Source organism: Gambusia affinis, linkage group LG07 (genome assembly GCF_019740435.1).
Source record: "Gambusia affinis linkage group LG07, SWU_Gaff_1.0, whole genome shotgun sequence".
Classification (NCBI taxonomy): Eukaryota; Metazoa; Chordata; class Actinopteri; order Cyprinodontiformes; family Poeciliidae; genus Gambusia; species Gambusia affinis.
Window position 1 is genome coordinate 26,218,374 of NC_057874.1, and position 21,349 is coordinate 26,239,722.

Below are 21,349 nucleotides of genomic sequence, written 5' to 3' on the forward strand. Positions count from 1 at the left end.
ATCAGCAGAAAGTTGCTAATAGGATTTATGTGTAAAGCCATCTGCTCTGCAAGAAACACGTCAACAGGAGAAACCAAGGCAGCCTCAGGAGGAGGGACCTGAGTTGTTTGTCATGTAGGTTAACATTTAGTAGAAGAAATGTACTTTTTTCCCAAAATAATGCTGTAGCTTCTCTGCAAATCCTAAATCTCAAGAAAACAATAATGACAAAGATAGGGCTGAAGGACCCAGTCTACTATTTTGCAGAAATTCTTCCTTTTAGAAATCTTCCTCTGATCAAAGTACTAAATATTTGAAAATAACTCTGAAAATGTGTAAAACTTAACTTAAAAACTTTTACTAATTTGGTAGAAATTATTAGATGAGCAGAGAACTTCTAATGCATCATCTCAATTGGATAAAGAAAACTAGAGATTCTCTGCCTTGGAGTGACTCTGTGCATGTACGGACGGCAAGAACATAAAGAAGGATTACGAGAGGCTAAAAGTGTGACATCATTCTTTGGTAAGGAGGTCATTGTCCTGCAAATGTCTTCAATGTGTGTCACAAGATTATTTTTCATTATTTATAAATGTGAACTTTTAGACTTTACAATAGACTAATTTTAAAACTCTGCAACTCCTCCAGAAGATTAACCCACTTGTAGACAGCAACTGCCATTCTTCAACGAACAGGACAGGTTGAGTATGGTCAGTGTGCTTAAGTAGGTCTGCCTGACTGTAGCATCTTATTGGTTAAGCAACACTTGGCTGGAAACTGTGGAAAGAGGTTGTGGTGAGGCGTTTATACTCATTGAGAAAGCCTCAAGGCTTCACAAGTGATGGAAGGCATAAAGAAAATAATTTAACCAATAAACTAAATACTTCCAGAGAAATACTTGAACCAAGTTTTTATAAGCCCTATTGACAAACTCTAAGCTGGTAATTAGCTAAATCTCTTTTCGCAAGGTAAAGCTGGAGGAGCAGAGTTGATGCTAGAGGAGGTCAAAACCAGGTTTTACCTCTATCTGCAAATATGTCACTACAAGTGAATCCTTTCTCCACACACAGCTTGGTGGAAAGGTGTCACATGATCCCTCACACCACCATCATCAACAACAATGGACACACACACTCCTCACACACCATCACATCAGGATGTTCTGAACCTTAAAGAAAAATTCCTTTGCCAATAATTTTTACCATTTTTGGTAGAATTTAGATGTAAAAAGTTTGATTTTGAACATTTCGATTTAGAAACAAATTGTTAAAAAGGGGAAATCATAATTTTTCTGTAGCATCGAGGAAAAGACTCTGGTGTTTCTTGTAACAGCTTAAAACACACTCATTTTTTTCTTGCTTTTAATTATTTGAAATGTTTTTACATTTCACATAATTGATCATTCTTGTTAATCTTTTTTTTTATTAAGGGACTTGTGCAAACGGGACTGCAAGGCAGTAATACAAGGCAGTAATACAATTAATTACTGAAATACAAATCACAAATTAGAAGCATATAAGTGAACAGATAATAAATCAAAAAAAAAAAGAAAACACTGAACATATTAGATGTTTTTGTTCTACAAAATTGCTAAATTATGTTTAGAAGTTTCATAGCATTGGGATTCATAATTACTTTAAGGGCTTTTATGTAACAAAAACATTTTGAAAAAACACAAAACTTATGACGTATTTTCTCACGTTTGGATTTCTGAATATATAATTTTCCAAGAATCATATCTACAGAAAGAGGAGACTTTCCACAGCCCTGGATTTGACCAACAACAATGTCTTTCTGACAGTCTTCTTTTGTAAACACGTTTCAAAACTAGGTGTAATTCCCTCTTCCAGCCACCAGAGGCTGCTGTACACAAAGACACAAACGTTCTGAACACATGGGGAGATGCTGATGTAATTTAGATGTTATGCTTCACAGATGGGCAGACTCAACCTTAACATTACTGAAAGATGTCAGCTGAAATTTGTTTGTAAAATGACGTAGTGGATCCACATGTTATCCAGGTTCAGACTGACCTGCAGGCAGAGAGCTAACAGAGGAGAGGACAGATCACAGCTGCAGTGACCAACAACACATGGTGGGACATAAAGAAGGAGGAGTAGTTTGTAGCTTTATAAGGCCAGACTCTTTGTGCCTCTGCATTGATGTTCTGGTCACGCAGTCCAGTTTGCTGACTGTGAAAAGGCTCCAGACTAATGGCTTTGCTGGCATTTCTGCAAATGGTTGACAGTAACATGGCAGTTGGCAGGGAGCCTAAGGAAGGCCACTGACCTCCAGGGAGCGACAGTGAAGCCATTGTAATCTTAAAGAGACAGAAACTTTCCCTTCCATTTGATTTGTGAATTATGTTTCAGCATAGAAAGATGGTAAACAATCTTGAAGGAAAGCAAAGGAGCAGCACAGATTTTATTAGTGAGATTACGACTTAATCAGTTTTATCAAGTACTCAAGTACCGTACATATCTTGGAGAGAGTCGGCAGACAACAGCGTGTCAAATGAATCCTCAGAAATACAAAACTGAAGGGTCAAAAACATTTTTCTTCTTATTTTACTGGCCTAACCCATCAAATATGACTGTATTAAGGAACCACAGGTAATACTTTAAAGAAGAAATGTGTTAATTTGTATTTTAGTTTAGAAATATATACTCTTGTTTTATTGTTGAGAACATTTACATAGTATTCAAAACTATACATTGAATATGAAATAAAGTACTCCAGGGTACTGAAAATGAGTAAATATCTACCAAGTAATGAAAATAGGATGCAGCAGAAATTCCATGATTATTCTTGGGGCTTTGAAACATCAGGATGGTTCTATGCGCTACAGACCTTTGAATTTAACAGACTGAACTAAGCTGGATCAAACTAGAGTGTGTGTTTAATTGTTTTAAACTTGTTATAGTCTTGGACAAAATAGTTCCTTCAGTAAAATAACATCAGAAGATGTTATTTTCTTTTAATGTACTCCAGTCGGAAAATAAACATAAATCCCTCTGGAGTATAAATTCCTTCTTGGAGAGTTTTAGATGCCCAAGTATCCCTGACTTCAAATGCAACATTACTGCCACAGCAGTTAGCAAATCCCACTCATTTTGACACCAGAAGGCACTCAACTTAGGTGAGTCATCATTCCCAGATTAGAGCACTAATCTTTGAGGCAAATCAGATGCAGCACAACACCCTGAAGTGACTTGCTGTGAACATGTTTCATGTGCAGCAAATGATCTGAAATGCAATGTAAAAGTTAATCTGATAATTTGCTACATATAAAAAGAATGTAGTTTCTCATATTTAGTTTACAGTGCCTAGCTAAAGTCTATATATCTACCCCTTTAAACTTTTTCTAACACACTTCAATACATTTTACTGGGATTTTACTGAAAGAAGAACATTATTAGCTGTGGTTCTAAATATACAGGGAATGGAAATTGATACAGGACTTATAATTCTTTATGCAAATAAATTCTTAAAAGTTGAACATGCATCTGTATTCATTTCCCCTCAGTCAACACTTTGTAGATCCACTTGTCACTCTATTTACAGCTACAAGTCTTATGGGGAATCTCTCTACCAGCTGCACATCTACAGAGAATTTGGCCAATCTTCACTGCAAAATAGTTCAAGCTCAGATTGGATGTAGCATCTGTTTTCCAGTCTTTCAGATTCCTTAACCAGGTCATTCTAGCAGAGGAATATGCTTTGATATAAACTACAGTCCTCATGCAGGTTGGCATCATGCTTGTTCTAACACATCTGAATTCATTTGCCAGGTCATCAGGTTCTGCTAGTGGACTGTTCATTTTATTTAGCTCAGTCAGACTGGATGAAGATAGTTTTTGAACATCAACATTCAAGTCTTGTCACGGTTTAACAATTGGTTTTAGGTCTGTATTTTGACAAGGACAGTATAGCATGTAAAAGCATTCACCTTCTATATAGACCACAAATCTGGAGCAAATGTCCATAAAATTGTAGAACAGGCGAAACACTGAGTTCCTTTAAATCTAGACTTAAAACTCACCTGTCTAGAGTTGCTTTTGTACCATAATAAATGAAACACTAACCAACATTTTGATGTGTAATAATGGCATTTGGAAAAATTTAATGTTTAAATTGTTGATGACTGTATTTTTGTGTTTTATGATGTAAAGCATTTGAACCGCCTTGTTGCTGAAATGTGCTACACAAATAAATGTGATTAATTGATTGAAGAAATATGGTTTGATCCAAGTGATTTCATTGTAGATCTGACTGCATGTTTATAATCAAGTTTGTCCTGCTGGGAAGTGAACCTCTAACTCAGTCTCAAGTCTTTTGCAGGTTTTCAATCGCACTGACCAGTATCTAGTTCGTTCCATCCATTTTCCTTCTAACTTTGACCAGCTTACTTGTCTTAACTTAAGAGAAGAAACCTTACAGCATAATGCTGCCACCATGGTTCACTACTGGGATGGTTTGTTTAGAGTAAGATGGGGTGTTATTTCTCTGCTGTGCACAATATTTTACATATAGGCCTTCATCCACATGTTTTATGCATCCCCATGACTTATGAATAGACTTTACTAAGGACTTTCTTAAACAGTAGCTGCATTTCCATTACAAATATTGTACAACTGTCAATATTCTGCTAATATAAAAAAAAACAACATAATTTCACAGTTGCTGTGTTTGCATTAAATAAGAATGCAAATGTAATCACATGTAAATAAGTTTGTTTATACAACAAAAAAACATATCATGCCATAATCCTCTAAGTACTTCCTGCTGTCTTCCCCTTCCTGGTTTGCAGTGGCAACATCCAGTTGTTGATTTTGTGACTAGCGTGATCCGAAATAACCATTTCCCTTGAAGTTTTCTGAGATAAACTAATTTTGATTTTACCAGAAAAAAAAAAAAAAAAAAACACCTCATCCTGGGTCCCAAACTTTTTATCTAAAAAAATAAGGTTTTTCGAAACCGATGAGTTTCTATAAAGCAAATTAAATTTTTTAATTTTGAAATGTAAAATTGCCCAGATGTATGATTAATGGAAACAGCCTGTGACTCTTACGTAAACTCCAGATGCTGGAGTATAGGAAAGAGTAGGAACATTTCAAAAGACAGAGGCTAATTTCAAGGCATCAAATTGTTAAGCCAAACTTTTTTTAAGTCATGTTTGATCTATGCAGCTTCTTTATAACAACTGAAGGTAACATAATTACTTGATTGTGCTAAAAAATGGCTCCATATGCCTGGAAGATACATAGCACTGCCCTTTTGAAACTTTGTTTAGATTTTACATCAAAACTGATGCAAGAAACAGATGTCTCAGAATAAAATTATTCCAGTACTATGCTTTCTCTGGAGAGCTACACCAAAGTCTACATGAGAGTTCCCCAAGACATTGCAGTACAGGAAGAAAAGACAACAGCCAGAACTATAACACAAGCAGTGCTGAGCCCTAGGAGAGTTTGAGATAGATCTAGAAAGTTGGAGGCAACATTCAGGAAATAGTGCAGCTGCTCACGTTTCATTTTCTGTGTGTGATCTGTTTGATAAGGATCAGAATATGTGGAGCAATTCAAATGACCATGGATTTAGATAATAGGAAGGCTTGGAGCTATGCTGGCATGAGCAAAAAATACCCCGAAGGCAGAGAGGAAGAGTGCCACTGTGTGGAGAGTCCAAGAAAGAGGGTGAGAGGAGGAGAGACTGCAAACGCCAGACCTTCTGAAACTCGTCTCCGTTGACTTTTCTCTGTTTATTCTTTTTCTGAGACAGGCATTGCTCTTTTGACACTGTGCCAATGAAGCCTGGCTCAAATCCTTGCAGCTGAAAATTTTAGCTCAGTGCTCACAAACAGGAAGAGAAAGACAGAGAGATTAGCAAAAGGGAGCTTGTTGCTGCTGTCTTCTTGTCTTTATTCAGTAAAGTCCTTCATACTTTTTTTTTTTTTTGCAAATATCATTGAGGCAAATTCTTGCAAGGAGGACTTCCCAGAACAGATTTTAAAAAAACCCCAAAAAACATGCAAAGCAGTATCAGCCTAAAGGACAAAGAGTTGTGACGTCACACAGAAAGCTGTCTTGGATATTGCCTGATAAAAGATACTGATGTTTACTCATAAGGCTGAAACTATTATTTGAGTTATTTTTATTTTCTGGGATTTGTGCTTTTCCAGAACTCAAACCTGATTCAAACCTCAAACCTCAAACTGTTAACCTTAATCTTTTTGCTTTAGATCTTTTAGAGTCCCAAGATACAATTTGTTGCCTTGGTGTGTTTAGCAGTAAATAATTTCCTGTTGTGTTGACATTGCACACTAGTTTACTACCAAAAATACTGTTAGACTAATGAATCTCGGTGCAGACCATTCTCCTTTTTCTTTTCTGTAAAAAGTCTGCATAACAGAACAAAGGCAGGTGCAGACCAACTGAAGACGTCTGGAGGAACCACTGAAAATGGGAACTGTGAGGCATGAACTACCTGGGAATGATGCCAACTGCTGACAAAAGGTTTTACTGCTCGGCTCTGAGACAAGACTTTAACTCACTCGCTTCAGGACAACTCGGCACAAAGCTGTTTGGCCAGCTACAGATAAATCTTTCAACCCTTTTAGTTTTGCTACCAGACAGCAAGTAAGTACTCATTTCTAACTTCTTTAGTAAATAGCTAAATAGCTTTTCAATTACTTTTACTCCTTCAGTCAAGTGGGATGTCTATTAGACGACACATATTCTAAATCTCACATGACTGCTGCACTTATTAGCCAACTGTAGCTCTGTGTCAAAGCTAAATTCTCTCTATGTTTACAGCATAATCAACGTTGTCCTTTGTGATTTATGGGATGTGTGGAAACGAGATTTTCTAACTTAGTGATTTCTTTTCCTGCCTTCTCTTCTGTGCTTCTTGGCAATCATGTAAAAGTGGGCAGGGAGAGAGGAGGGCATGGCCCAAAAGCTGCTCTCAAGCCCCAGCCCCTGTTCGAGTGGGGTTGCACACTTACACACTGCTCAGCCTTTCCCTCATTCCTCAGGCGAAAGAAAGAGGTGTGGAATAGTATTCTTTTCTTCTTTTTCAACCAACGTTTTTTGTTTTTTTTCTCTTATCAACAACTTTTCCTTATTGGCAGTGTGTGACCGCTAGCCTGATATTGACATAAAAAGACATCAGGTATTTCTAATTTCTTTTTCTGGTACTGTTTGGGCCTTCGTTCTCCTTTTGTTACGAGGCCTCCTTTATTTGTATCTGTTGGTGTTTCAAACATATTTTAATATTATCTTGTGCACAAGACAGATCTCTCTTTTGCTAATAATTCAGAAATCGGAGTAGTTTACAATTCAGTAATACAAACCTGGAATTTGTTTGAATAATGCGATCTTGTTTAAATGCATTGTTGTTGCTCAAAGTTTCCAATCTTTGGATACATAGGAATATTTTTTCTACATGTTAATGTGGGATCATAAGAATAAAAGACATATTTGTGGCTCTATTTTCTCCGTTTTCACAAATATGTTTTGATTGCAGCAAAACATATTTTGCTGCAATCTTCAAATGTCCAACCAAATAAACAGTTATTATTACCTTTAAGTTTCAAACAGGACGTTCTCAGTAATGAAGGGTGCTCAAAATCTGCAGTTAGAAACAACATTGAAATGTAACTATCACCAGCTATCGAAAATCGCCCACAAAACAAAAAATACTGTTTTGGGCAAATGTGCTGATCACATGTTTCAAACGGTTTGTATTGTTGTTTAAAATGCTCTTGGAGTGTGCCCTTTGATAAATCTGTTTTTTAACCAGTGTAAACTTGATCTTTCTGTGGAAAACTGTTCTGCTCATGAAGAGGGTTGTGTTATCAGGTTGAAGAAATTCTACTTCAGATCAAATAGACTTGATTTGTTTGGACTTCTTTTCTAGTCACTAAAGCATCAAAACACACATGTTGAGTAGTTGGTCTACAGGAAAAAGTATCTTTTATTTTCACTTTACGTACCACTCAGTTTCTCTTTACTGTCTATAACTGTAGCTTTTGCATTACATTTGCATAGATTTACGCTGCACTGTGTAAAGTTGTGCAACTTTGCCAGCTGTAGGCTTCTGTTTGAATATATGATACAAACATGTTATTACATATGGTAACACACATAAAGTGAATGAAGAAAAGCAAAGTGGGTGGGAGCTAGGAGAAAATAAATGAGCCTATTTCCTCCTCCCCTTAAGTTCTCCTCAGATGAACTTGCCATATAGCTTGATGACATGTTGTTTGGAAAGCCACTTCTTCCGCTATTTGTCTTTCTCTCCTCCCAATAGCTGGTGTGACTCTGTGGTCGTCAGGATCAAAGTCTCGTTTTGCCTTTTTGCTTTCATCAGGTCAGACTGCACACACTTAATCAGCTCTTCCTGTTAGCAAAACTGTTTCAGGGCCTATAAACAGCACTTGATCAAACTCTTTGGAGTACAGCCGTCTTACAAAAGACTACCAAGAGAAACCATAAAGCAAAAGCTGTGAGAGATCTTTTTAGACAGACTCTAAATAGTTGGCCAGTGTTTTACCATCTGTCTTTATTTTTGTGACAAGTTTTCCATTAAATGACTGATTTAAAATTGACAGTGGTTTACTAAGCAAACTTTAAAACACTGCCTTATGATCATTGCAGCTGCAGCCCTGATTTCAAGCAGAAAATTCTAATACATAGAGTGTGCTATAATCATTTACAAGCAAAGTTTGAGTGGTTAGGAGGCCAAGTTCAGTGCAGATTTACGCTGCAAAAAATGTTTTAAAGAATCAGCTGCAGTGAAAATATATATATATTTGGCAATATATTTTTTTATTGCCAAATATATGTGGGAGCAGATAATATATTCACAGTGGTTCTTCCAAGGTAAACTTTAAAAGCCCTGAGGTATATCAGTACTTAAATAGTCATTATGGCTATTTTGTTAAGGGGGTTTGGTCACAGGCGTGTGAAACCCAAGTTGGACATGGAGCACAGCTTCAAACTGCACATTACCAGCCCCAATTTCTTGTATTAATGTTCAGAGACCAAGGTAATGAAAAATAGCTGCTATATCATAATGGATGTCATAAGATATTTCACATCATAAAGGTTCTTTGCTATTTTTTTCTGAAATTGTAGGTCACACTGTAGAGATAATTACATGTAACAGTAATAAGTGCAACAGCAAAGAGTGCAACAAGTTGCAAAGCATTGCAGGGACATTTTTTTATAAGTGTCTAATTATAAAAGCAGACATAAGAAGATATTTTTAAAACTGCAAACCAACATCTTTAAAAATATAGCTTGCTTAATGTGATTAGCCATCAAAACAAACCACTTGATTGCAGCTTCCTCTATTCCTTTTCCCCAAGATCATTTCTAATGTAATACTGTTATTTGGACACATAAACAGAAAGACATGATAACTACCTATTTTACATTTGACCCCTACCTTTATTGATCATAATCTTAAGCCAGTGGATATTAGGTATCCTGTTATTCACAGAAAAATCACCTCCAGTGATGATTTGTCCATTATTTAGTATAATACACAAGACACAGTCAGATAAAACTTGTATCTGTTGTCAAAAAGAGACAACAAAGTTCCAAGGTAAGTGTTTACTCACAGAGCATAAACGCTGGTCAAGAAAAAAAGCAAAATGCATGTTTTGACAGAAATGATGGAAAATAGAATTTATGCCACATAGAACTAAAAGACGAATGTGATTGGTGGAGAAATGAATAGCTAATTACACTTCTTTAGTTTAACTGGCACATAAAGAAAAGCAAATCACAAAAAACAGAAACCGAAAAGTGATTGCAGGAACAAAATAAGTGAATAATATTATCCAAGTTAAATACTTTATGTGACAGAAAAGTACGAGGCACCAACCTTGGCTGCATACCTCCTCTAAATGTCTTTTTACATTAATTTATACCTTTGTTCTAAGCTGCCATGCATATTGCTCCACATTTTCACCCCACAAACCGAAATACACAAAATTATTTTTGACTTATGAACACAAAGATTTTTAAAAATTCTTTTTGTCTCTTAAATTATAGCCCCAATCTTTGTCACTAAACTATATTCTTAGGATATTGCCTGCAAGTAAAGTATGGACATAATAAATGCCATTTTGAAATTAATCCAATCATCCAGGTTTAATATCTGCAACTTTAAAAACTGAGTTTTTTAATCTACTCTTCCCTACATTTCCACAATATTGATTTCTCTTATTAATATCTATACTGGTAAGATGCTGATTTTTATGTTACAGAACTTATAAGGAAGATAAATAAATGCTTTCTTTTACTATAGCTTTGATATAAAACAGAATTGAACTGCTATTTTATTGCAGCAGTTCAGTGGCTTAAATGCCACTTCTGCTTGGTGAATAGTTGCTGAAACTTGAACATATTGTGGACATTCTCTAAAAACAGGAATACCAAGCAGAATAGAAACAAAAGTCACAATTATGTGCTACATAATGCGACTCTAGTGGAGCATGCTGCCACTAAAATAGTAAACCTCAACAAACAGCGACTGTGATTAATTTTGCTTTAACTGTATACTTTACATTACATCATCAACTTAGAATTCTGCTAGAAAAGAAGATATTGGTTTATTTACATAGTTTCAATTGGTATGTATGATTCACTTCAATGGTATAAAAGAATGTTGTTGATATTTTTTCTGCTAGTAAGCCATTGTCAGAATAGTCTAATATCATTTTGCATTTGATTAATTCAACATCTTAATTAAGACTACTTGCTGTTTGATGCCCTACTGTTTTTTTCTACCCCACTGAGCATGTCCTGCTGGCACAGCCACACAGCCTGCCAAAACAGTTCAATCTCTGCTGGCATTAATTGGGTAAAAAGGAATTGAGAATGTCAATGAAAAACATAGCCACCTTTCAGCTAACATGGTTCACATGTTAATTTATGCAAAGTGTCCCAGCCTTTGCATGGTTTGACCACTGCCTTCTACTATAGCAGTGTCTGGCCTCAATTTCCCCTGTCAAAGCGCAGCCTCGTCTAGACTTGGCCACTCACCCAGCTTGTGTCCCAGCTTCTAGCTGGCACAGTACACAGACTTCTTTTCAATGGACTTGAAGTGGCTGTCACGCTGAACTAAAAAAGGGCAACTTCCAGACATCTAGGTTTAGTTCCTCACATCTCATTATATTAGGAAATTATAAATGGTAGAGTCTCTGAGATAGGTCACAAGCAAGCAAATCCCATAGCTGTACCATAACTCCATGGAAAAGAAAGACAGAACGTACAGGCAGGCAGAGCAAAGAGTAAGCAGTTCACATGCTGCACCACAGATGTTAGGTGTAGCTGCCAAACAACTCCCTAAAATGGAAAATGTAGCTTTCAAGGTATCTTTGTTCTTATTTTCTTTGATTTTCTTCACTTTATGGTTGGAGAAATATGAGAGTGAACTGAGAAAACTGTACCTAAATTTGAAAAACAAAAAAATAAGTTGATATTTTTTAAATCACTATTATGTTATATATTTGTTCTGAAGATAGATTATTTTTCCATAGTTTTTGATAGATCAGTAAGAAACACATTTTTATGATTTGAATGTTTGACATGTCAGTTATGAAGGAGAATTTTTTTTTTGCCAATCATAAACTGATAAGTGTATAATGACCATTCGTACCACAATGCCCTTCAGATATCATGCCACATCCTCACAACTTTATGATGAATTTACTCTTACGCTAAACATAAATGTTAAAAAAGCCAATCTGTAACCTACATTTACATTTAAACAGTAAAAAAAGCAATTCCACTTGAATAACTGATATTTTCTGCAAAATATTGGCGCTTCTGTTGTAAAACCCCCTTTTGCCATATGATCTTCCCTCATCTTCATTTATGACATTTTTCAATGGTTGCACTGTAGTGGTTGATCCTTCTTCTCTGTGAAGAAGGGTCAAAGATCATTCTTGATAATGATCTTTTCACAACACAGAAACAGTGCACTCTTACTTTTAGGTTGCAACTCATGTTTTCTAAACATTTTAGATTTGAGGACTGCGATGGTCATAAATGAAGGTTGTTTTTTATGTTTTGTGATATTTCTGTGCGTTATTTTATGACCTTATGTGACAAGATAAACCTGGTTTTGTTCCTGCAGTTCCTGCTAAATTCTTTCTTTTTTTTTATTGATGTGACTATTGTATACATGAACAAGCTCAGACAGGTAGCTATTTCCTCTAGATTTTTTTTCTTGGTTTTCCTGTTTTGAAAACTAGCAAAGAGAAATGGACCTTTGTGTCACATCATATTCTTCCCCCAGGTCAAACAGGAAACCATGGAGTACTAAGTGAAATTAGATACTCTGATCTATCCCTCCTAATCCTAAATAGGGATTGATTTTAAGTTGTTTAAATATCCTTAGCAGTGGAAAAAAAAGAATACTTTGACACAATTGTTTCGCAATTGCATTAAAAAGCTTGAATACATTTCCTTTCAAATGCTTTGAAGTAAGACAGTTTCATATTCTGCTTCTATGCATAACTATAATGACAATCATGATTTGGGGAAAGTAAATGTTGTAACTAAAGAATAACTTTACTTTCTTTTTTTTAAATGTGTCTTGTAGGTTCAAATGCCAGATTTCCACACCTACCTGCCAAATTATCTGTCCTAAAGGCTGAGGTAGTAGATTGAATAGTTGTGGGGTTCATGTCCTCCTTTTGAGATAACTATACAATCTACTGTCTTTCCAAAGGAAACAGAATAAGCCACGATTCAAGACAAGCCTTCATGCACTTCGGAAGCTTCTTCAGTTACGGAACTCAGAAAATAAATAAACGCTCAACTCAAAGGCATCTGAGGCACAAGATTGTCATTACCGAGCTGCTGCAAAGACGTTTATTTAAAGACATAATTTTTTTAATATTTGATCAAGAAAGCATTTTTTAAAGAACATAGATATATACTTGAAGTTGAGCCTAGCAAGGTGAGGTAGTAGGTTGTATAGTTTGTGGGATGGAGCAAATCCTACTCAGGTGATAACTATACAGTCTATTACCTTCCTTGAAAGGTACAATGAGTGCTTGGAATCCCTCTCACTGGCTTATCTAAATATTGAAAGACTCTCTACCGCCACCGTGTGGCCAAAATCTAATAAATGACTACACTCTGAAGTATGGGTATATTTGAAGTTCTAAAGCCAGATGCTTTAAAGTTTAAAGTATAAATTTAGAATTAAATGTATTTAGTGGGAATGTATAGCATTAATAGAGAAGCAACTATTGCTGATTTTCAAAATTGAATAAGATATTTAATTCCATAGATATTGAATTTAAAGAAATGTATACTTTGTATAACACAAATGTATACTTTGTGTTAGTAACAGTCTCGACCTTGGTGTAAAATTAACCACACTAACATTCACTGCTGAAGAAAGAGAAAGAAACAATTTTTTGTCTCTACTTCCTTAGTCATGTATTTTGAATAAAAAATTTTACAAAAGGTGTCTTATTTGTAATACTTCAATTTTACTTTGCAAATGTTAAAGAGAAATTAGCACAAAAAAAGAGGACAAATAATATTAATAAATCAATAATTGTATTGATTTATTTTTCAGAGCATTATTAGAAGTGGTGTTGTTTGTTAGTTTTTCCTTATGGTACAGAAAAGTTCTACTGATGTTCACTTTCAGGCTCCAAGAGAACATGGACAAAAGAATGTCAAATTGAAAATTGCACAAATGCTATTTGACAGGTGTGTTATGAATAAGCATAACTTAAATATAAATCAAGAATTTATGTTTCTATTTACAAAATATAAACTAAAACCAAAAAGACAAACATTTCTTTAATTCAGTATTTACTGCAACAAAAGTCAGTGACATTGACTAATGGGCTTAGCTGTGTTTGGGGGCCCAAACAAAATTCTATTTAGGGTCTCATACAACCTGGGGCCAGTTCTGTCTTTCAGTCTGTATTTTTTCTTTAACCTTGTTTTTCAAACTCAGGTGTGGACAAACAATCTATTTCTTCCGGAAAGCTACAGACCATTAGCAGGCCATGTTCTCTAAACGAAAAGGTTAAACTGAGCAACTTCACCAGCTAACAACAGCAGGGGGCGTTGCTCCTTTACGTGTCACTGAAGAGGAGGAGTGTGTGAGCGCCACATAAAGCTTAAGTATGCGTGTGCACTGGTGGAAGCAGAGCGAAGTTAGCAGTAAGACCTTACTTACAGAGAATGTGTAGATTGCTACAGTATAACAAACACTTATTCCTGAAACTAGAAGCTAGGTTTGGTTCCCCTATGCTGCAGAAAGTGATGGAAGCAGCAGCTTTGGTCTTTAAAGGAAGCATCTCATCAGCACCTATCAGTCTGGAGGCTCTAGCAGGAAAAATTAGCACAAGTAAAAATCAGCAAGGAATAATTACATATTAGTTGTGAGAGAAGTGGTAATCAGTACACATAAAAAAAAAAAAAAAACTGGGATGACTGTGAGGGGCAGCTGAGTTATCAGTAAGTAACCATGCAGATGGAAAATAGAAGGAACCAGCTCTCTGTCTGTTTTTGACAGGATTTCCATGGTAATGATGGTGAAAAAGTTGTTTTAATTACTGTCAAAATTTGATTTTTTCAATCTTAACCGTCAGTTTATTTTTTTTAAATATTACCTTTACTCATAAAGATGTAAACAATATTTGAAAAATTCTTTTTCAGAATATTTGTTCTCTTATTTTCCTCTTTCCTCTGCTTTGTTTTTTCACAATATTTAAACTGTATATTTTTAATTTTGACATGTTTGGTTTTTTATTCCATCTATTGTATTTTGTATTTTGTATTTTGTGAACAGCACAAAGCAAAGTGACCACACAATTTGAGGTTGCTAAGACCTTCACAGTTGGGTGAACAATTTCAGTTATCTTGACATAAAGCATGAGTTTTGTCAAATAAACAATCAGCACAATACATTGTAAATAAACAAAATTTAACTCAATTAAATTTAGCAGAACTGAAAAAAGATCATGTCTTTTATATTGTGTTAATAAAAATCTTACTCTAACTGTATATATTGGTAGTTAGAGATTAAATATGTTCTAAATGAGCTTCCAAAAGGGGAAGTTTCATAAAAATACATTATTAAATACAGAATATATCTGGGTGACCACAAAAAGAAACAGCCATCAGATTTTAAAAAGCAGAGTTGTAATATACAAATTCACACAGCATAGGAACCAATCAGAATTATGTTCTGATGCTTTTATTTGTATGCCACTCAGAAATACTTTAATTAATCTAAAATTAAAGTAGCAGTGCAACATACCAGCCATGCTAGCTAATGTGGATAGTTTGTTGCACAGGTCTAGTTTTTTAAATAAAATGTATACGATTTTACTAATATTTGTGACATTGGAACCTTGTGAGAAGTGAGAAAATTCTTGTTAGAAGATTCTTTGTAAAACCTTGAAGATATTGTACTGCATTACCGTGAACTTTTAAACCTTAACCCTTTTCAAAGTATGCCAAGCAAGATTGCTCAGTTTTCTGGTGTGGTTGTATAATGTGGTATTGCAGGGCAGAAGCATGAAGATACATGTTCCTGTTTGCAGATATGCATGATAACACACAGATGAAAGCTCCCCTACCCCCCCAAAAAAATAAACTGAATAATCCAGATAATATTCAATATAAAGCTGATTTCACTTCTAATTAAGACTGAAAGCAAACGATCAGCCAATCTGGATGTTCTACTTACTTTTGATCATTTAAATTTACTAAAAAATTATATAAGTACAAGTTAAGATTAACTTACAATGAAGTGAAACTAGTTTCTGTGAGAGTATGCACTTTCAAGATGAACGGAAACTTAAACTCAAACATTGATAAACAGTGATATGAAACTGCTGGAACTTAATCAAGTGGAAGTGGGTTTCTTTGCAACAAACATTTTGCAATACATTTTGCAGCTGTCAAAATATAAATTCAACTCATGAGAATGAAACTAAAATTGTTAAAAGTTTTATATTAGGTAAAACTGAGAGGCAAATATTTATTTATTTATTGGTATTTTTAACTTGAGCTTAGCATGAGAAAATACTTAAACAGTTTTTTACTGATCATTTCATTCAGCTAAGGAAACCAAATAAACCTGATCTTGTGCATGCTTGACCTAACCACTGATTTGTCACCCTTACAATCAATGACTGCAAGCATTTGTAATAGCTGGTAAAAAAAGTCTTTCACATTCATGCAGTGAACGTTTGGCCCACTTTGTTTATTTCACACCAAAGATTGTCTTAACTAATGTTGACAATGCCACCTTCAAATATAATAAATCATCCGCACCTTGAAAAAACAAGGCAGCCCCAGAACATCACACTACCGCCATCATGTCTAATTGTTAGTATGATGTTTTTTTTCTTACCCTCACAAATGCTGTGCTAGATTTTCACCTAAAGTCATAGGACATACACTTTCCAAAAGGTTATTAAATAACTTTTCCTCTTATTCCAAACCTCTTCCCTGCTGTTGAGACATGAACACTGACATTAAATGAGACATTTGAGGGCTGCAGCACTCAAGCTGTTGTCCTTTTTGAAGATCTGAGATCATCGCTGAGTCATTTTGGTATTGCTGTCTTACAGGACACATTCACCATGGTTCTGTTTTCTTTTTTTAAAATGATTTCTCTTGTTGCAGTTTCAACATGTTCCAGGCTCATAGGTGTGGCTTTGGTTCTCATCTGTTCTTTGATTTCTTTAGATCAGGCACTTCTTAACACTTCATGTGTTCAGACGTGTTCTATTTCAGTAGTTTCATGGTTCTACAGGAATCAGACTTGGATGTGATTTATAAAACTTGACTCAGCAAGAGAGCACTTACTTTTTTTATATATGACCAGGTTTTTTGGATATCTTTGTTCAGACAACATACATCACCCTTGTTACATTTGGTTGATACACAACATTGTTTAATGAACTGGAACAAAAAAAAGAAGAAAAATGCAAGTAACACTTCTCAGTACTGTTGCTGTGAAATTGTAATTTGTGTGGTTTCACATATTGTAATTTTACAGAGTGGTGAAAAATAATCAAACCGAGATTCTCATTTGATCTAATCACTTGAAATTAGATCCAAATTTGAATGATCCATTTACTTTTTGTCCCATAAAAACTTATTGTTATGCTGTGAGTCTTTTATCACAACATCATTTCTGAAGACCAAATAAGACCTTGTAAATACAACACAGGGTTTACAAATCATGAATTGTGTTCTAAAAGATCTCATCAGAAATAATGCAGTTCCAGATTGTGCAGTGCTTTTTTCTTTTTTTGCAATAAAAGGGAAGCTTAATGAGATGCAAACTTTAACATTGCATGAATTACCATAATATTTGATGACAGGGATTCAAAAGACAAAAAAAAAACATGTTTGTTAAGCATCTTTCAGTTGCTTTGGCAGCATTTTTTCCTGTTGTGTATAAAATTCTGTACTGTCAGTCCTAAACCATTCAGAGGACATTCTTTAGACAAGAAAAATGTTTTCATTTCACATCACACCCCAACACAAATAGATAAACACATTAATAGACATTTGAAGAAATTCAAGACTAGAAGATACCTTTACTAGTCATAGACATACCAATATTGTCACAATTAAGAAGTATTTATATACACAGCAATACAGTCCATACGTTAATGTCATTAGCATCAATAAAAACATATTCATATAAGCATAATTGCTATTCCTATTTACACCACCATTATCAGCATTAATAAAAATCTCAGATTAGAATAAAAAGGCTGCAACATTTTCACAGATAAACTTATTTAGGCTTTACTGGTCTCAATCATATTGTTGGAGCTGAGCATAACATCAGACTTGCTGGTCTGAGATCCTGGACTTTTTGCTTCACAATAAGTATATCGTTTCCAGATGTTTATGTATGCTGTCTTTATCTTTTTTATTTTAAATGCATACACGACAGGATTTACTGCGGAATTAGCATGAGAAAGAGAAATGCCAATATGGAAAGCTATGTTGGTTGCATGGTTTGCGAATAAATAGATGCAGTTCATAATGTGAAGTGGAAGCCAGGACAGAGCAAACAGAGCCAAGACAAGAGCAAGAGATGACGCCAACTGTTTCTCTTTCCTTAGGTAGTTCTTTGACTGGTTTTGGGCACCGTTGCCTGGTTTCTCTCTGAGATTTTCTCGAATGTAGCAGAAAACATAGGCGTACAATACAGTCATCACCAGCAGTGGTATTAAGGTGCAGAGAAAAAAGTTAAAGTAGACCAGATAATTCAAGGAGATCACATTCACAAACATGCATTTATCAGAGGCATTAAATGTCTTCAGTCCTTTATTCCATCCAAACATTGGAGTAAAACTCAATGGTACTGAAAAAAACCAGCATGCAGCAGCCACAGAATATGAATACCTCCAGGTTACAGTCCCTTTGTACCTGTAAAGAATAGCATTGGTAAGAAAAGCTTTAATTAAAATTCTTATTGAAATGATGACCTGTAGAATATAGCATTTTGGCATGCCTTGAGATCACATCTGCACATTTTATAACACCTGAAAACGTTCTTACCAGAAAGGGTGAGAGAGCCGAAGGTAACGATCCACAGCAATGGCCGTCAAACAGAGAACCGAAACAAGGGTTAGCAGGATCACCACACAGCTGATGAAAAGACAAATGTGAAATGATGTTTTCACTCGGCCATCCACCAGCACAGCCAACGGTATGCCCACAGCTCCAACAAGAAAGTCAGCCACAGCCAGAGACACAATGAGGCAGTAGGTGGGTTGCTGGATGCTTTTGGTTCTCCACAGAGCCAAAACAACCATTGCATTCCCAAGACAGCAGCATATTGCAATGAGAACTTCCACCAAAGTGTAAATTGTTTTTTCAATATCAATATCCGTGGTGCTCTTTGAGTCTGATTGGTTCATGTTGCAGGTTGATGGAGTGAGGTTCAAATGCTGAGCATGACTAAGTGTTAGATCATACTTTCACACTTATCTTTTATCTCACTCTTGCTAAGCTTTTAGAGGAAGTCCTTAGCTGCAGCAACTTCTATTTTTTCTTGTTTTTAGCCTGTCTTGCAACCATTGCTTAAAATTTTGTTTGCACAATAAAATTTTTATTTTAGTATTATAAAAAATATAGTCATACTAGCAAATATTACTAATGAATCATGTAATATTAGTTACAAACTATATAAATGACTTTACTATCTGCAGTGACTTGTGAGACTATGCATGCAAACCAGCACTGTAGTGGTTTTAAAGCCACACATTTATAATCTCACCACACATATCTCCCTTTCATATTTCATATCAAACTTCCTTCTGCGTGGTATTTGTTTATTTGGCCCTACTTTTAATTTCTTTTTTATTATTATCCTTGAAAAATGAATTTTGTTCCTGCACTGTCTGTCTGTAAGGAATTAGCCTAGAATAGAAATATTTAAAATGAGAAAAATGAAACATACTCTGTACAGATCCATTAAATAAGTTAGATTATTATTGAAACTCAGATTAGTAAGTGAAACATGTTTTCGATTAAAGGCACACAGGCTGATGCTTGCAAGTCTTTCTTCCTATTTTGTTTTTATTATTTTCTGCTACATCAAGTGAAAACACAAGATTTAACATTAGATTGCATCAGCTTATTCAAAACCTCTTAACAGCATGTTTAATAACTGCTGATTCATTTTAAATGGTACTTCTGGTAAGAAACATCTCATTTAATGTGATTGTGTATACACATGAATGCCATAGTCAGCTATTATCTTTCATTTGACCTATAACTTTCTGAGCCATAACCACATTGCCAACTCACATTGTTATCTGTCACCATATACGCAAAACTTGTCTGAAGAAAAGAGATGAGTGATAAAAAAGATCTGATCACCTGGTTGAGAAAAAAAAGTTGTACTGTGTGACACAAAGCCGTACTGTCTTAAACAAAAAAGATAATTAAACTGCTTAGGCACCATTTGATCAAACATCCCAGCACTGACAGCTTTAGGCAATGTTACGTTCCTGGGCCTTATAAGCTGGGCTGCAGGTGGCTTTGTTATCTGCCTTTGTGCCCCTCCCCTTTACAGGTGCTGCTGATTTGTTCATTTGGAGCACGGAGTATTTAAACCTGGCCGTCTCCACCTTCTGGATCACCTTTGGCGTCCACTTGGGCTCCTGTTGTTTGTGTGGTGCTCTGCTGTCAGGTCTCAGCTCCTCTCCTCATGCATATTTGAGTTTGTCTTTGTTTTTGCACCTCAACACTTCCATGTGCACTCATACAACACATCCAAGTATTTGCATTACACCACTGACACTGACTTTCACAGTTCATTGTAGTTTTTGTTAATAAATATCCCTTTTTCTGCACTTTAACCCTTGCATGGTCTCACGCAAAATAATGCAGAATCAAACAAATTTACACAAATATCATCTACTGGCCAGGTGTATAATCACAACCAGCTGTATCTTAACACGTGTGATGAATTGAATTTCTTTTGTCTATTATGGCTCTTTGGTGAATGACTTCATCTTTAATTCAAAGAAAAAAGAGACAAAGAGAGAGAGAAAGAGATATATAGAGATAGAGAGAAATATATATACAAAACAATCCTTTCCTGTCCCACAGCTATCTTAAAAATCCTAATATAAAAATTAAGAACTTTAAAACTAACTAACCAATCCTATTTATAATAGTGAGATTATTAGTAAAAAGCTCAAATACAAATACAGTAACGCCCTTATAAGTCCTGAAATAATAAAGTCTAAAACATTAAATATTAATCCCAGACAAAAGAAATATAATAAAGCTGATTGAATTAATTTAGATCAATACCTTGCTTATTCCAGAGCAAATCTGCTTATGATTTGTGTGATGATGGTATTGGAGTTCAAGGTAACTCAAGTTAAATCAAGTGGTGAAAACTCACGTATCCTTAATATTAGAATTAAAATTAAAATTAAAAATAGGATAGCTGTGGGACAGGATAGGATTTTCTCTTTTTTCCTTTCTCTGTGTCTCCCTCTCTCTCTGTATATATATATATTTTTTCTCTCTATCTCTATATATCTTTCTCTCTCTCTTTCTCTCTTTTTCTGTCTGTATGTATCTATCTCTTTCTCTCTGTAAATATCTATTTTTTATTTTTCTGTTTCTCTCTATCTCTAGATCTATATATCTTTCTCTCTCTCTTTGCCTGTGTCTTTTTTCTCTCCCCCTTTCTGTATCTGTGTCTCTCTGTCTGTTTCTGTCTCTCTCTCTCTCTCTCTCTCTCAGAGGACGAAGAGTTGTGGACGCGACGTCGGCGGTCCTATGACTTCCTAGTGAAACTGCCCTATTGGGTGGGGGAA

General features: G+C 35.3%; 1 protein-coding gene across 1 annotated transcript; it reads right to left on the reverse strand.

Annotated features, from left to right (window-relative positions):
- Window positions 1-12,741: 12,741 nt before the first annotated feature.
- Window positions 12,742-20,344, reverse strand: LOC122833486 (adenosine receptor A1-like). Its single transcript, XM_044121082.1, has 2 exons — window positions 18,567-20,344; window positions 12,742-18,434 (listed from the first exon to the last, which is right to left on the reverse strand). Exons 1-2 carry the CDS (start codon window positions 18,926-18,928, stop codon window positions 17,798-17,800), a joined length of 999 nt encoding a protein of 332 aa, XP_043977017.1. The 5' UTR covers window positions 18,929-20,344; the 3' UTR covers window positions 12,742-17,797.
- Between the last annotated feature and the right edge of the window lie 1,005 nt (window positions 20,345-21,349).

Bases quoted from the DNA above. Each gene is read 5' to 3' on its own strand.
- LOC122833486 (XM_044121082.1), bottom strand. From the start codon at position 18,928: ATGAACCAATCAGACTCAAAGAGCACCACGGATATTGATATTGAAAAA. The intron at 18,435-18,566 runs GTAAGAACGTTT...TATTCTTTACAG, and splicing joins CGGCTCTCTCACCCTTTCTG to GTACAAAGGGACTGTAACCT.